The sequence below is a fragment of the Xenopus laevis genome, chromosome 6S, assembly GCF_017654675.1.
Source record: "Xenopus laevis strain J_2021 chromosome 6S, Xenopus_laevis_v10.1, whole genome shotgun sequence".
In the NCBI taxonomy this organism is placed as follows: domain Eukaryota; kingdom Metazoa; phylum Chordata; class Amphibia; order Anura; family Pipidae; genus Xenopus; species Xenopus laevis.
The window spans coordinates 53,115,514-53,131,414 of record NC_054382.1 but is presented as its reverse complement, the minus strand read 5'-3'; the positions used below and the strand labels follow the sequence as shown (position 1 = coordinate 53,131,414).

Below are 15,901 nucleotides of genomic sequence, written 5' to 3'. Positions count from 1 at the left end.
TAGTTTGGTCTGACTTTTTTTTTATAAAAAAAATTTGGATTTTGATAAATAACCCCCAAAGAGTAGTGATGTAGGACTGTAACTTTTTATATAAAATGATACACGTTCAGAATGCAACAGTACTGTATTTGTTCAGTCAGTGGTACATTTCTTTATGCACGTTGTGATTAATAAGTGTCTAATTAATTATAGCTACAACTTTTTTAATTTTGTGTATCAGTATAGGAAACTGATATAGAGATGTTGATTAATGGCAAGTGTCGTAATACACAATGGCCCTTTGTTAATGTAGACCAACTTGGAATTGTACAAAATGTCTGAAATCAGGTGTGCAATAAAAATACCTGTTGGAGCCCGCCACGTCCTGCCTCTGCTGGCTCTGTTAGGGAAGTGCACGCGATTGGAACGCTTCCGGATTTTGATGCTGGTTCACGTCTGACTTCATCACATATGGAGTGAAGTTTAAATATATAAAGGGGCCTCAGGCAAATATTCACTGCCCAACAAAAGGTATATTTCTTAGTTCCTGGGTGCGTTCTTTGTGTATTCCTGACTTGTTATTTACCCTGCCTGTCCTTGACCACGTCTAATTCGCTGCCTGTCCTGACCACTGCCTTGTTTCGACTATTCTCCGGGATCCCGTTCTGTACTGCGATTTCGGTGTGTTTGACTTGGCCTGTGACCCCGACTATCCCTGTGTCTCCTGTATTGGTGCCGCATTGTCCAACTGTTACTGATCCGGCCTGGCTAACGGCGACGCTGTTGGTTTCCCATTTCATTACTTCACGCTCAGTTCCCTTGCTCGATCAGAACTCTTTCAGATCAGACCTCTCACGTTAAGACCTGGCACCATCCAAGTAGCGGAGGGCTAGTCTGAAGCCAAAGGCAGCTGTTATATGCTGAAGGGTGAGCCACGACCTGGCCCTTGGAGTCTGTTCTGAGTTTGGGATACCCTGCGTTACAGTTTGTTGGGCCAGAACATGGACGCTGAAGGTGCAACTGCTTCTCCTACTACTACAGAAGTGATCCTGAACCCTTAGGCATCTGACTATTCAGATTGATAGGAGACATAGGGAGAGACAACAAGAGGAATTATCCTTGGTTGCCTCGTCCTATATCGTAATCCTTCACCTTCTGCCCTTATGCCCCCTGAGGAGCCCATGCAATTGGGTTCAACCCATTTGTCTCTCGAGGAGAGGGGTCGTAGGCGGGCTAGTGGGTTATGCCTATACTGTGGGGATAAGGGGGCATCTCCATAACACCTGTCCAAAAGCAAAGCCTAAACAGGTCTGGGCAGTCCATCGCTCAGACTAGTGGCTATTGATAGGAGTACATAATGGGTGTGGGTTGGTGTCTTCCAAGTCCGAAATTCTCACTTTGTAATCATTTTGAACTAATTTCCTTCTATATTATTGAATGCCCTCAGACTCCAGTTATTTTAGGTCTCCCGTGGTTGCAGAAGCACAACCACCAGGCTCACTATTGAAAGAGTTGTGAGTCTTCGGGTGTTAAATTCCCCCATATCCTCACTGCAACTCCTCTTGAGGGGTATAGACCTGCAGTCTATTCGTCTTTTGCCGATGTCATCTTGAAAAAAAGCTGCCAAGACCGTTCCTACTCACAGGTCTTATGATTATGCCATATCCTCTTTTTCTGCCTGAAACCTTGTCTATGAAGGAATATATTAAGGAGAACCTGGTAAGAGACTTCATAAGACCATCCTCTTCTCCTGTGGGGGCTGGCTTCTTTTTTGACGAGAAAAAAGACGGGGGGGCTTAGGCCCTGTATTGATTATAGGGGTCTAAATAAATTTCCCTTAATTTTGGGACTCTTTGACAGGGTTACGGGTGCCGCCATCTTCTCCAAGCCCAATCTCAGGGGTGCCTTACTCTGAATAAGGGAAATGGATAAGTGGAAGACTGCTTTCAATACTCGGGATGGGCACTACAAGTATTTAGTAATGCCATTCGGCTTATGTAATGCCCCTGCCATCTTTCAGGAGCTTGTTAATGATGTATTACGTGACCTTCTAGGTCGGTATGTTGTGGTGTATTTAGATGATATCTTGATTTTCTCTTCTAGTCTCCCTGACCATCGTGCCCATGTCCGGAAGGTGTTGCGTAGGTTAAGACAGTCTTCTCCTCCTCCAGTTTCTGTTGAAGGTCAGCCTGAGTATTTGGTACAATATGTTGGTAGATCCACGTCTTTCTAGGGGTAAGCTGTAGTACTTGGTCCATTGGAAAGGCTATGGTCCTGAGGAGAGGTCTTGGGTTCCTGCCTCTGATGTTCATGCGGACCATCTCATTCAAGATTCATTTAAGGTTTCCGGACAAACCTAAGGTTCCAGTTCCCCTGTCTATGGGGGGGATAGTAATGTTATAAAAATACTTGTTGGTCCTGGCTTTGCTGGCGCTTCTAGGGTAGTGCGCGTGCTCTGTGCACTTCCGGGTTTTGGCGCTAGTTCTCATCTGACGTCATCGCATTTGGTGCAAAATTTAAATATTTAAAGGGGCCTCAGGCATTTAAATATTTACTGCCCAAAAAAAAGATCTATTTATAAGTTCCTGGGTTCATTCTTTGTGTATTCTTGACTTGTTAATTATTCGGACGCCCATTGACTTTGATGCATTTGGACAAAATTATGCCGCGTTGAAAAACTGTCACTTGCATCAAAATTGACGCACGTCAAAATACTTTTGACACCCATTGACTTCAATGCGGTTTATTAATTTTTTTCCGTTTTGTGAATTTTCCGGTAAATTTGCAAATTTTTCAACGAAACGCCACAGGTTCACCCATCACTATTAGTAGCATGACAGTGAATTCAACATTGCAATGATTTCACACAGCATCACACATGATTATTGTCCATATGATTTTTTTTTAGTTTATTTAAAAATAAATCTGTAATAATGCAATTAGAGTAATCCCCAAAAAGTTTCACTATGTATTATTGTTTTTATTTTACTTTTCCAGGTTGGCTGCATGCCTTGGATATGGAGATCAAACAACAGCAGTTCCATTGTGATTATCACTCCGAAGGGAGAAAATAAAACAATGAATGAACGCCCATGTGACACAGCTCATTATACTTTTTTAACCTGTGTTGTTGGGACATTAAGCTTAGCAATATTTTTACGAATTTCTTCCTTTCCAAAAATGATTCTTTTACTTTTTGTTACAGTTTTGTACATAGTTGTTTTGGAAATCAGTGGATACAGGAAAACATTGAGGTTAGTATTCTAATATTTTGCTGCTTATGTGCAAAATAAATTAAAATTTTCAAACTGTAGCTGGGGTTATATATATTTTTATTGAAAATTAGTGTATTTTTTATATTTATTTTTGGGCTTATAAACTTGTTGAATTAACTATACGTTTAATCTTATTTATTAGGCTATATATATATATATATATATATATATATATATATATATATATATATATATATATATATATATATATATATATATATATATATATATAAAGCAATCCTAGTCAGGTGCACTCTTTTCCAAAAAACATCCGCCTGGGTGCTGGTAAAATAATACTATCAAACCCTCTCACAAACCGCACTCCAAGGACTTGTAAGGTGTCAAAAATCAAAATGCCTTTATTTCAACGTTTCGGCTCTCACTCGTGAGCCGTCTTCAGGAAAGTGAAAACTCTACACATGTGAATCGATTTTTAAGTGCAAAAAGGGCGCCAAATGACGTCATCATTAGTGGGTGTGTACAAAGCATGATAACAATACAAGAAGGTGATAAACATTGTATCTCCGTGTCTACAATAAACTGATCCGTGTGTCCGTGTGGTTTTTCTTAAGTGTATATCCACCCAGCGTGTATCTTTAAAACACAGCCGTCACTGTGTCCAGCTGCGACCCCTGACTCGCGTCCCGGAACGTAATTAAAAACACTTACCCCCAGGCGATCTAAGGTGTGGGCCGCTCTCTCCCTCACAGTCCCCCGTCTTGGCAGATCATACCAGTAAAGTGTGCTGCTTAGCCCGACCGTTCATTTGTCTCTCCGGTTCCTAGTGACAACAGCTCCCTGCTCTCACGCAGTATCCGGCCTTAGCCCCGCCCACGTTGCCATGGTGCGTACTAACGCTTTCAACTGCGGGGAAACCATAAACTCCAATCACTCCTTGCAGGCGACGATGCACTTCTTGCCCAGATCGTGACTCACTCTCCACATTGGATGATCACCTCACTCTTTCCCTGGCATCAGGGTGTACACTGACTATATGGTCTGTGGCCCCCCTTCTGTCGTCAGGGATACAGTGTAAACCTCACCCAGGGTTACTCCTGGTTCTGTCACTTCTGATCTGCTGGAGTGATTATAGGAGTATTTTGGTAGAGCATGTTAGCGGAGCTCATGGGTGCTCTCTTAGTACATACCTCCAATTCGCATACCTTCATATGTCCTCCCGCACACTGGTATGTTTAATCGCCAGGGGACTCTTGTTCCTTCTCGGCCTCTCACCTTTCTCCCTGGGGTATAATCACGACCTAAAAACATAGATCCCAGGTCAAAAACAAAATTCAATTCCATATTAGCCTTATTGTAGCATAAATTATGGATACATATTATCATCTGCAATTGGTTACACTGTAATCATGTTATCTATTCCCACTCATGTTTCAAATGTCCAGGGACTCAAAGTAATGTTTATCTTCAAAAGTATTACAAAAGTATTCACTAGTAAATTTCAGTCATTCCACAGAAAAACATTTTCTGAGTCCTCCCTTGTGCAGGGGGGAACCTCATTAATAAAATGGTGACATGGGTAAGGTCTCATTTAAGCCTTTAGGGACTAGGGTGTTAAGTTTGTAAATCCATTCCGATTCTCTTTGTAACAACGTCAAACCTCTGTTGCCTCCTCTTCTTGGTGCTGGTATGTGGTCAATAATCATGTGCCTAAATTGCGGTAATGTGTGCCTTTGCATAAGCCAATGTCTCGCTACCGGCTGGTCAGACCTCCCCGTGGATAGTGCACTCCTTATGGCGCTCCTGTGATTATTCATGCGCTCCCTGTACGTGGTGGTCGCTTTCCCCACGTAGTGCAGCCCACAGGGACACCAAGCCATGTATACTACATGGTCACTGGTACATGTAACTCTATGTTCAATCTTATATTTAGTGCCCAAGCTAGGGTGTGTAAAAAAAGTACCCTGCGACATTCCGCTGCAAGTTAAACATCCTGCACATTTATAACACCCTTTTTTTAGTGGTCTATCTAACCACGTTTGGCTCTTCTTCTGTGGACCAGTTAAGTTTTTAACCACTAGAATGTCCCCTAGGTTCTGTCCCTTTCTGTAGGCTACGAGAGGTTTTTTGTCAGCAAAAGGTAAGCTTTTATCCACCTGTATGATTTCCCACCTGTTGGTTACTGATTTTTTTATATCCACACTAGTGTCTGTCCATTCTGTGGTAAAAATTAGGTCTGCCGTGCCCTTCTTTTTGGTTTCGTCTGGACTTAGCAAATTGTCCTGTGTCATTAGTTTAGCTCTCTGTAGTTGTTCGTTTATCAGCGTCCTGGAGTATCCTCTCTCCGCAAACTGTTCCGCCAATTCCAACAGCTGCACTTCCGCTGTGCCTCTTACTGTATTATTCCTGATTACCCTCAGGAATTGTGAATACAGGACCCCCCGGGACATATGTGGAGGATGGTGGGAGTGGGCATGGATAAGACTATTTTTATCTGTGGGCTTCTTATACAATGTAGTGCCCAACCTGTCTTTCTGCTTAAAGATAGTGATGTCTAGATAGTTGATCTGTGTTCTATCATAGGACATAGTTAGTTTGATCGGCGAATCTAAGCTGTTTAGAGACTGTTGGAACTCCAACAGTTCACTTTCAGTTCCTTTCCAGATCAATAATAAATCGTCAATATAGCGTTTATACAGGTAAATTCTGTCTGCCCCTATCGGTAATAGCCACCTCTTCTCAAAATCTTCCATAAAAAGATTTGCAAATGATGGGGCCACATTTGACCCCATGGCGGTACCCGCCACTTGCAGAAAAAAATCATCGTTGAAAGTGAAATAGTTATGGGAAAGAATCAGGTCCAGCAAGGTAATCAAAAACTCTGTAGGCGGTGTTCCTGAGTGTGTCTTTGCAAGTGCCTCCCTACATACCTGTATCCCCCTCTCATGTGGAATCACTGTATACAAGCTAGATACGTCCATTGTGGCTAAGATACAGTCAGCAGGGATTTCCAAGTCCTTTAATAGTACCAACAGGTGTTTGGTGTCTTTTATATAGGAATCCATATTTTGTACTAATGGTTGTAAGAAGTAATCTACATATTTCGCCACTGGTTGGAACAAGGAGTCTATAGCAGAAATGATAGGGCGACCTGGGGGTGCTGTTAGGGACTTATGAATTTTGGGTAATGTGTACAGAAAAGGAGTTTTTGGAAAGTCAGTAGTTAAAAACTTGCTGGTCTGTTCATCAATCCATCCCGCTGCCTGGGCTGTTTTTATCTCAGAGTCTAGTCTGATTTTGTATTCCCTAGTGGGATTCCCTCTCAGTCTCTTGTATGTATTGGTATCCAGTAATTGTTTCTGTATCTCCCCTATATAATAGGTTTTATCCAATATCACTATGGCTCCCCCTTTGTCCGCCTGTCTAATGATTATATCTTCATTGGTTTTCAAAGATTTAATTGCTTGTCTTTCAATTGGTGTTAGATTGGGGGATGTAGTCTTTTTGTCAACCCCTAGTCTCGATATGTCGTTCCCCAATAATTGGGTAAAAGTGGAGATGGAGGGGGCCGTGTTTTGTGGTTCAAAAGTACTTTTTGTCCTGAATGTAATTGAATCCCCTTGTGTTTTATCCTTGTAGTGATCTTTTAGTTTTAGTTGCCTTTTAAATCTATGTGTGTCTTTAAGTGCTTCGAAGGGCCTAAAGTGGTTGGTGGGGATAAATTTCAACCCCCTGTTCAGAAGTCTTGTTTCTCCCATTGTCAGATTGTAATTAGACAGATTTACCACTAAGTCTTGCTCCTCCCTCTCCGTGGGGGCCTCTCTATGATTTTTCTTCCCTCCCCTCCTGATATTGTGCCTCCCCTTGCTACCGGGGTGGTATGGACGGGAGGGGTATTGCCTAAAAAAGTTTGCGTTAAGTTGGTCTGATTACCTGGGTCCGAATCTGTTGAATCCCCTGAGCTGTCAACGGTGGACAGGGAACTGGGTTTGGATCTATGAGTCACCCTTTTTGATCTATTGTCAGGGAGTCCTAAGAGCCACCTGTAAACCCTTTTTTGCTTGTAGTCTTCCTTTACTGTCGCTAATTTTCTCTCCTTAAATGTGATAAGCTCTTGCTTGTATTTGTTGATATTTGTTTCCAGGTTTTTCACCCAGTCTACAGTTTTATCCTGTGTCAATTTTGTCAAATATTGTGTCTCAAACTCAATGATGTCCCCCTGCGTCTGTTTTAACTCTTTACCTGCGTGTTCAACCACTAGTAATAATAAATCTGATGAGCATTTATTAAGAATTCTGCACCATTTGCTGCAGAATTCTGAGTTGGACCGGCCTAGGGTTGGAACATTCCTGATCCTAAATCCTCTCGGTATGATCTTATTCCTATAATAACCCGACAAGTATGTGCCATGTAATAATAGATCTATCTCTCTTCTCTTTAGATTTAACCAATTATGATAGAGGTCCCGAGGGGTCCTACCCGTTGTTGATGTCGATGGGAGTTCTGAGAACAGAATCCTTTCGGCGTCCTCTGTGCTGAAAGTATGCTCCCCTGTGGTGTCGACTTCAAAGTTACTTTGTGAGTCTTCCATACTCATTGAGCCCTTTGTTCCTGTTCGTGGGATTGCTGCGTGTAGAGTTTTCCTGTAAACACATGGGCAAAAATAATCCACAAAATTATTTCATATGGGTGGTGGTGCAACCATCAAAAGGGCCCCCCACCGAAGTGGGAGTTCCCAACTTATAAAGCAATCCTAGTCAGGTGCACTTTATTTCAACGTTTCGGCTCTCACTCGTGAGGCGGATGTTTTTTGGAAAAGAGTGCACCTGACTAGGATTGCTTTATAAGTTGGGAACTCCCACTTCGGTGGGGGGCCCTTTTGATGGTTGCACCACCACCCATATGAAATAATTTTGTGGATTATTTTTGCCCATGTGTTTACAGGAAAACTCTACACGCAACAATCCCACGAACAGGAACAAAGGGCTCAATGAGTATGGAAGACTCACAAAGTAACTTTGAAGTCGACACCACAGGGGAGCATACTTTCAGCACAGAGGACGCCGAAAGGATTCTGTTCTCAGAACTCCCATCGACATCAACAACGGGTAGGACCCCTCGGGACCTCTATCATAATTGGTTAAATCTAAAGAGAAGAGAGATAGATCTATTATTACATGGCACATACTTGTCGGGTTATTATAGGAATAAGATCATACCGAGAGGATTTAGGATCAGGAATGTTCCAACCCTAGGCCGGTCCAACTCAGAATTCTGCAGCAAATGGTGCAGAATTCTTAATAAATGCTCATCAGATTTATTATTACTAGTGGTTGAACACGCAGGTAAAGAGTTAAAACAGACGCAGGGGGACATCATTGAGTTTGAGACACAATATTTGACAAAATTGACACAGGATAAAACTGTAGACTGGGTGAAAAACCTGGAAACAAATATCAACAAATACAAGCAAGAGCTTATCACATTTAAGGAGAGAAAATTAGCGACAGTAAAGGAAGACTACAAGCAAAAAAGGGTTTACAGGTGGCTCTTAGGACTCCCTGACAATAGATCAAAAAGGGTGACTCATAGATCCAAACCCAGTTCCCTGTCCACCGTTGACAGCTCAGGGGATTCAACAGATTCGGACCCAGGTAATCAGACCAACTTAACGCAAACTTTTTTAGGCAATACCCCTCCCGTCCATACCACCCCGGTAGCAAGGGGAGGCACAATATCAGGAGGGGAGGGAAGAAAAATCATAGAGAGGCCCCCACGGAGAGGGAGGAGCAAGACTTAGTGGTAAATCTGTCTAATTACAATCTGACAATGGGAGAAACAAGACTTCTGAACAGGGGGTTGAAATTTATCCCCACCAACCACTTTAGGCCCTTCGAAGCACTTAAAGACACACATAGATTTAAAAGGCAACTAAAACTAAAAGATCACTACAAGGATAAAACACAAGGGGATTCAATTACATTCAGGACAAAAAGTACTTTTGAACCACAAAACACGGCCCCCTCCATCTCCACTTTTACCCAATTATTGGGGAACGACATATCGAGACTAGGGGTTGACAAAAAGACTACATCCCCCAATCTAACACCTATTGAAAGACAAGCAATTAAATCTTTGAAAACCAATGAAGATATAATCATTAGACAGGCGGACAAAGGGGGAGCCATAGTGATATTGGATAAAACCTATTATATAGGGGAGATACAGAAACAATTACTGGATACCAATACATACAAGAGACTGAGAGGGAATCCCACTAGGGAATACAAAATCAGACTAGACTCTGAGATAAAAACAGCCCAGGCAGCGGGATGGATTGATGAACAGACCAGCAAGTTTTTAACTACTGACTTTCCAAAAACTCCTTTTCTGTACACATTACCCAAAATTCATAAGTCCCTAACAGCACCCCCAGGTCGCCCTATCATTTCTGCTATAGACTCCTTGTTCCAACCAGTGGCGAAATATGTAGATTACTTCTTACAACCATTAGTACAAAATATGGATTCCTATATAAAAGACACCAAACACCTGTTGGTACTATTAAAGGACTTGGAAATCCCTGCTGACTGTATCTTAGCCACAATGGACGTATCTAGCTTGTATACAGTGATTCCACATGAGAGGGGGATACAGGTATGTAGGGAGGCACTTGCAAAGACACACTCAGGAACACCGCCTACAGAGTTTTTGATTACCTTGCTGGACCTGATTCTTTCCCATAACTATTTCACTTTCAACGATGATTTTTTTCTGCAAGTGGCGGGTACCGCCATGGGGTCAAATGTGGCCCCATCATTTGCAAATCTTTTTATGGAAGATTTTGAGAAGAGGTGGCTATTACCGATAGGGGCAGACAGAATTTACCTGTATAAACGCTATATTGACGATTTATTATTGATCTGGAAAGGAACTGAAAGTGAACTGTTGGAGTTCCAACAGTCTCTAAACAGCTTAGATTCGCCGATCAAACTAACTATGTCCTATGATAGAACACAGATCAACTATCTAGACATCACTATCTTTAAGCAGAAAGACAGGTTGGGCACTACATTGTATAAGAAGCCCACAGATAAAAATAGTCTTATCCATGCCCACTCCCACCATCCTCCACATATGTCCCGGGGGGTCCTGTATTCACAATTCCTGAGGGTAATCAGGAATAATACAGTAAGAGGCACAGCGGAAGTGCAGCTGTTGGAATTGGCGGAACAGTTTGCGGAGAGAGGATACTCCAGGACGCTGATAAACGAACAACTACAGAGAGCTAAGCTAATGACACAGGACAATTTGCTAAGTCCAGACGAAACCAAAAAGAAGGGCACGACAGACCTAATTTTTACCACAGAATGGACAGACACTAGTGTGGATATAAAAAAATCAGTAACCAACAGGTGGGAATCATACAGGTGGATAAAAGCTTACCTTTTGCTGACAAAAAACCTCTCGTAGCCTACAGAAAGGGACAGAACCTAGGGGACATTCTAGTGGTTAAAACTTAACTGGTCCACAGAAGAAGAGCCAAACGTGGTTAGATAGACCACTAAAAAAAGGGTGTTATAAATGTGCAGGATGTTTAACTTGCAGCGGAATGTCGCAGGGTACTTTTTTTACACACCCTAGCTTGGGCACTAAATATAAGATTGAACATAGAGTTACATGTACCAGTGACCATGTAGTATACATGGCTTGGTGTCCCTGTGGGCTGCACTACGTGGGGAAAGCGACCACCACGTACAGGGAGCGCATGAATAATCACAGGAGCGCCATAAGGAGTGCACTATCCACGGGGAGGTCTGACCAGCCGGTAGCGAGACATTGGCTTATGCAAAGGCACACATTACCGCAATTTAGGCACATGATTATTGACCACATACCAGCACCAAGAAGAGGAGGCAACAGAGGTTTGACGTTGTTACAAAGAGAATCGGAATGGATTTACAAACTTAACACCCTAGTCCCTAAAGGCTTAAATGAGACCTTACCCATGTCACCATTTTATTAATGAGGTTCCCCCTGCACAAGGGAGGACTCAGAAAATGTTTTTCTGTGGAATGACTGAAATTTACTAGTGAATACTTTTGTAATACTTTTGAAGATAAACATTACTTTGAGTCCCTGGACATTTGAAACATGAGTGGGAATAGATAACATGATTACAGTGTAACCAATTGCAGATGATAATATGTATCCATAATTTATGCTACAATAAGGCTAATATGGAATTGAATTTTGTTTTTGACCTGGGATCTATGTTTTTAGGTCGTGATTATACCCCAGGGAGAAAGGTGAGAGGCCGAGAAGGAACAAGAGTCCCCTGGCGATTAAACATACCAGTGTGCGGGAGGACATATGAAGGTATGCGATTGGAGGTATGTACTAAGAGAGCACCCATGAGCTCCGCTAACATGCTCTACTAAAATACTCCTATAATCACTCCAGCAGATCAGAAGTGACAGAACCAGGAGTAACCCTGGGTGAGGTTTACACTGTATCCCTGACGACAGAAGGGGGGCCACAGACCATATAGTCAGTGTACACCCTGATGCCAGGGAAAGAGAGAGGTGATCATCCAATGTGGAGAGTGAGTCACGATCTGGGCAAGAAGTGCATCGTCGCCTGCAAGGAGTGATTGGAGTTTATGGTTTCCCCGCAGTTGAAAGCGTTAGTACGCACCATGGTAACGTGGGCGGGGCTAAGGCCGGATACTGCGTGAGAGCAGGGAGCTGTTGTCACTAGGAACCGGAGAGACAAATGAACGGTCGGGCTAAGCAGCACACTTTACTGGTATGATCTGCCGAGACGGGGGACTGTGAGGGAGAGAGCGGCCCACACCTTAGATCGCCTGGGGGTAAGTGTTTTTAATTACATTCCCGGACGCGAGTCAGGGGTCGCAGCTGGACACAGTGACGGCTGTGTTTTAAAGATACACGCTGGGTGGATATACACTTAAGAAAAACCACACGGACACACGGATCAGTTTATTGTAGACACGGAGATACAATGTTTATCACCTTCTTGTATTGTTATCATGCTTTGTACACACCCACTAATGATGACGTCATTTGGCGCCCTTTTTGCACTTAAAAATCGATTCACATGTGTAGAGTTTTCACTTTCCTGAAGACGGCTCACGAGTGAGAGCCGAAACGTTGAAATAAAGGCATTTTGATTTTTGACACCTTACAAGTCCTTGGAGTGCGGTTTGTGAGAGGGTTTTATATATATATATATATATATATATATATATATATATATATATATATATATATATTGTACTGTACATTCAATAGTTTACTGATAATGTTATAAGCGAACCAGACCAGTAGTGGATGAATAGCATATATCAGTTTTAGGAAAATCTTTATTTTTAAAATATTGATTTGGGACATTTATGGGGCTCAAACCTTAAAGTGCTTTAGGGGTGAGAAGGGGAAAACATTTTCTACTTTCCCTCCTCATCCCTATTTCCCTAGTTTGATTACCTGCTACCATATTTGTATCGTAACTCTCTACTTGCACTTCTGCCTATTTGCACTTGGTGCTGGTTCCTCCATCGACGTTGGAAAAACCCTGGAGCTACCACCACCTTTGTAGAGAAACCCCAGTTTTTTTTAGGAATATTACTACTAATACTAAACCCTCTAGGAAAATTTTTTTTTTAAGATATTCCTTCCAAATGTTAAATCTACATCCATGAATAATATGTTTTATTCAATGTAAATACTTTTATGCACATTGTTGGTATTACAGCTGCTTCAGAATGAGAGACATTACATCATCCCCCCAAATCGTAGGCAAGCTAACAGTTTTCTGTGTAGGCAGTGAGACAAGGAAAGACAACACAAAATGTAATGTCCTCAACCACCTTCAACCTGCTACTTGAGAGAATTCAGAGACAAATCCTAGCTTAGGCATAGGAGCCTCAGTGCCCAGTAACCATGTGAGAACAAAGCCATTTATATTGTAAGGTTCAGGTAGCACAACTATGTGGGGAGATGCACAAATGCATCAATTATTGGTCACAGCTGTCATGACTAAAAGCTTCTGGAGAGCCTGATTTCACTGGCAACTAGACCATAACCTGCCCCCTCTCGAACCGCACCCGGCCCGGGCCCGCTGCTACCCTCTTTTTATAAACCCAAGGGTTTCGGGCCGGCCCGCACATCACTACTGTCAACCCCAAAGACCTCCAAGATTTTAGTAAAAAACTAGGAGTAAGCTGGTATTGGGGAACAGCTAAGAATGTTCCTAGTGAAAAGAAGGATATGCTTTTATTTGGTACTGTTTGGTAAATATTGTTTGGTAAATATTCTGAAGTCCTACAACAGGAATCTAGGCACAGCAAGAAAATAGTTTAGTATAAAAGGTCAGGTTACATACCCAAGCAGAGCAACATAAATCATAAAACAGAGGGCAAAGTTTGTGATACACAATTAGTATACAGACCAAAGCTGTGCAACAGGAATAAAGGAACAAGGCAGGCAGAATGCTGAGCAACAGAAATCCAGAAATAGGCACATAGGAGCATATATAGGTAGTGACCCTCTGACATTAGATGCTAATTCTGTCTAATACTGCAATATAATACAGGTATGGGATTCTGAAACCAATTATCCAAAAAGCTCCAAATTACAGGAAGCCAATCTCCATAGACTCCATTCTAATACAATTTATATTTTTAATTATTACTCTTTTCTCTGTAATAATAAACAGTATCAGTACCTAATACTTGATCCCAAAATAAGATATAATTAATCTTTGTTAGAGGCAAAACAATCCTGTCGGGTTTATTTAATCTTTAAATTATTTTTTAGTACATTTAGGGGCAGATTTATCAAGGGTATCAAAGTCCTACAACAGGAATTCGAACGATTTTAGCGTACGATCGAATGATTTTACTTCGATGTGTAAAGACTTAGAAAATGTTTGTAAAAGGTCCCCATAGGCTAACATAGCACTTCAGCAGGTTTAATTTGGCGAAGTATTGAAGTTTTTTCAATTAGACAGTACTTCAATTATCGAATGGTCGAATATTCAAACTATTTTTACTTTGAATCAAATTCGAAGTAAATTTGAAGTCATAGTATCCTATTCGATGATCGAATTACCGTATATACTCGAGTATAAGCCGACCCGAGTATAAGCTGAGGTACCCAATTTTACCTACGAAAACTGGGAAAACTTATTGACTCTAGTATAAGCCTAGACACAACTACAGCCCTGTCTCCCAGCAGCGCACATTCCGCCAAAGTGACCCCCCCAGCGATCAACCGGACTTCTTTGCAAAGTTGATCCGTTGCCAAACGGATTACTGTGTGCATTGTCCCACTGTCCCACTACCATGTGCAGAGGGTGCTGTGTGATATTGCCATCACTGTTAATCTTTCATATAACCAACAGAGGGTGCTGTGTGATATTTCCATCACTGTTAATCCTTCATATAACCAACAGAGGGCACTGTGTGATATTGCAGTCACTGTTATTCTTTGATATAACCAACAGAGGGCGCTGTGTGATATTGCAGTCACTGTTATTCTTTCATATAACCAACAGAGGGCGCTGTGTGATATTGCAGTCACTGTTATTCTTTCATATAACCAACAGAGGGCGCACTGTTATTCTTTCATATAACCAACAGATGGCGCTGTGTGATATTGCAGTCACTGTTATTCTTTCATATAACCAACAGAGGGCGCACTGTTATTCTTTCATATAACCAACAGAGGGTGCTGTGTGATATTGCAGTCACTGTTATTCTTTCATATAACCAACAGATGGCGCTGTGTGATATTGCAGTCACTGTTATTCTTTCATATAACCAACAGAGGGTGCACTGTTATTCTTTCATATAACCAACAGAGGGCACTGTGTGATATTGCAGTCTCTCCCCAAGTGAACTGTTGGTATAGGAATGATTAAAAGTGACTGCAATCTCAGCTACTGCGCGCTGACCCTAGTATAAGCCGAGGTAGAATTTTTCAGCACATTTTGGATGCTGAAAAACTCGGCTTATTATACTCGGGTATATACGGTATCTGAAAAATTACTTAAAATTTCGAAATTTTTCGAAAAATTTTTTTACTTCAAAAGTTCCCTCGAATTCACTTCGACCCTTGCTAAATTTTTTTCCCTGATTTTATTTCAACATTTTCTTCTACAAACTCCAATCAAATCCGCTCGTGTTTTTTACACTTATTTATTATTAAACTTTCCCGAAACTTTGCTTTGCGGGAAAAAATAAGATTTTCACGATTTTCGGGATTTTGCACTCAGATTTCTTATGCTTTTTTGCCCAAAAACTCAGAAAACTTCAGGGTATTGCACTAAACCCAGCGCACATCAAAAAATTATTGGGACGTCTCCCATTGACATATAGGCAACCTCAACAGGTCTGAGATGCCGGATTTTCTGATTCTGACTTTTCCATCCTTGGGGTTTAATAAATTACAAAAAGAAAATGTGTGATTTTTTAAAAGTCTGATTTTATTAAAAAAAATTGCATTCGGAGTTTAGTTAATAACCCCCTTAAGGTATTATGGAAAGATCCCCTATCTGGAAACCCCCAGGTCCCGAGAATTCTGGATAATAGGTCCCTTTACCTATACTGTCTAATACTGCAATATAAAATACTGCAATATCATTAAAAATACGTATGTTACATGAAC

General features: G+C 41.6%; 1 protein-coding gene across 3 annotated transcripts in view; it reads left to right on the top strand.

Annotated features, from left to right (window-relative positions):
* adcy1.S (adenylate cyclase 1 (brain) S homeolog) overlaps positions 1–15,901 on the top strand; it is a 142,869-nt gene that overhangs the window by 99,324 nt on the left and 27,644 nt on the right. For all 3 annotated transcript variants that reach the window (XM_041567580.1, XM_041567579.1, XM_041567581.1), the window contains one exon: positions 2,977–3,233. In XM_041567580.1, coding sequence (XP_041423514.1) covers positions 2,977–3,233 — 257 coding nt within the window. The remainder of the gene's footprint in view (positions 1–2,976; positions 3,234–15,901) is intronic.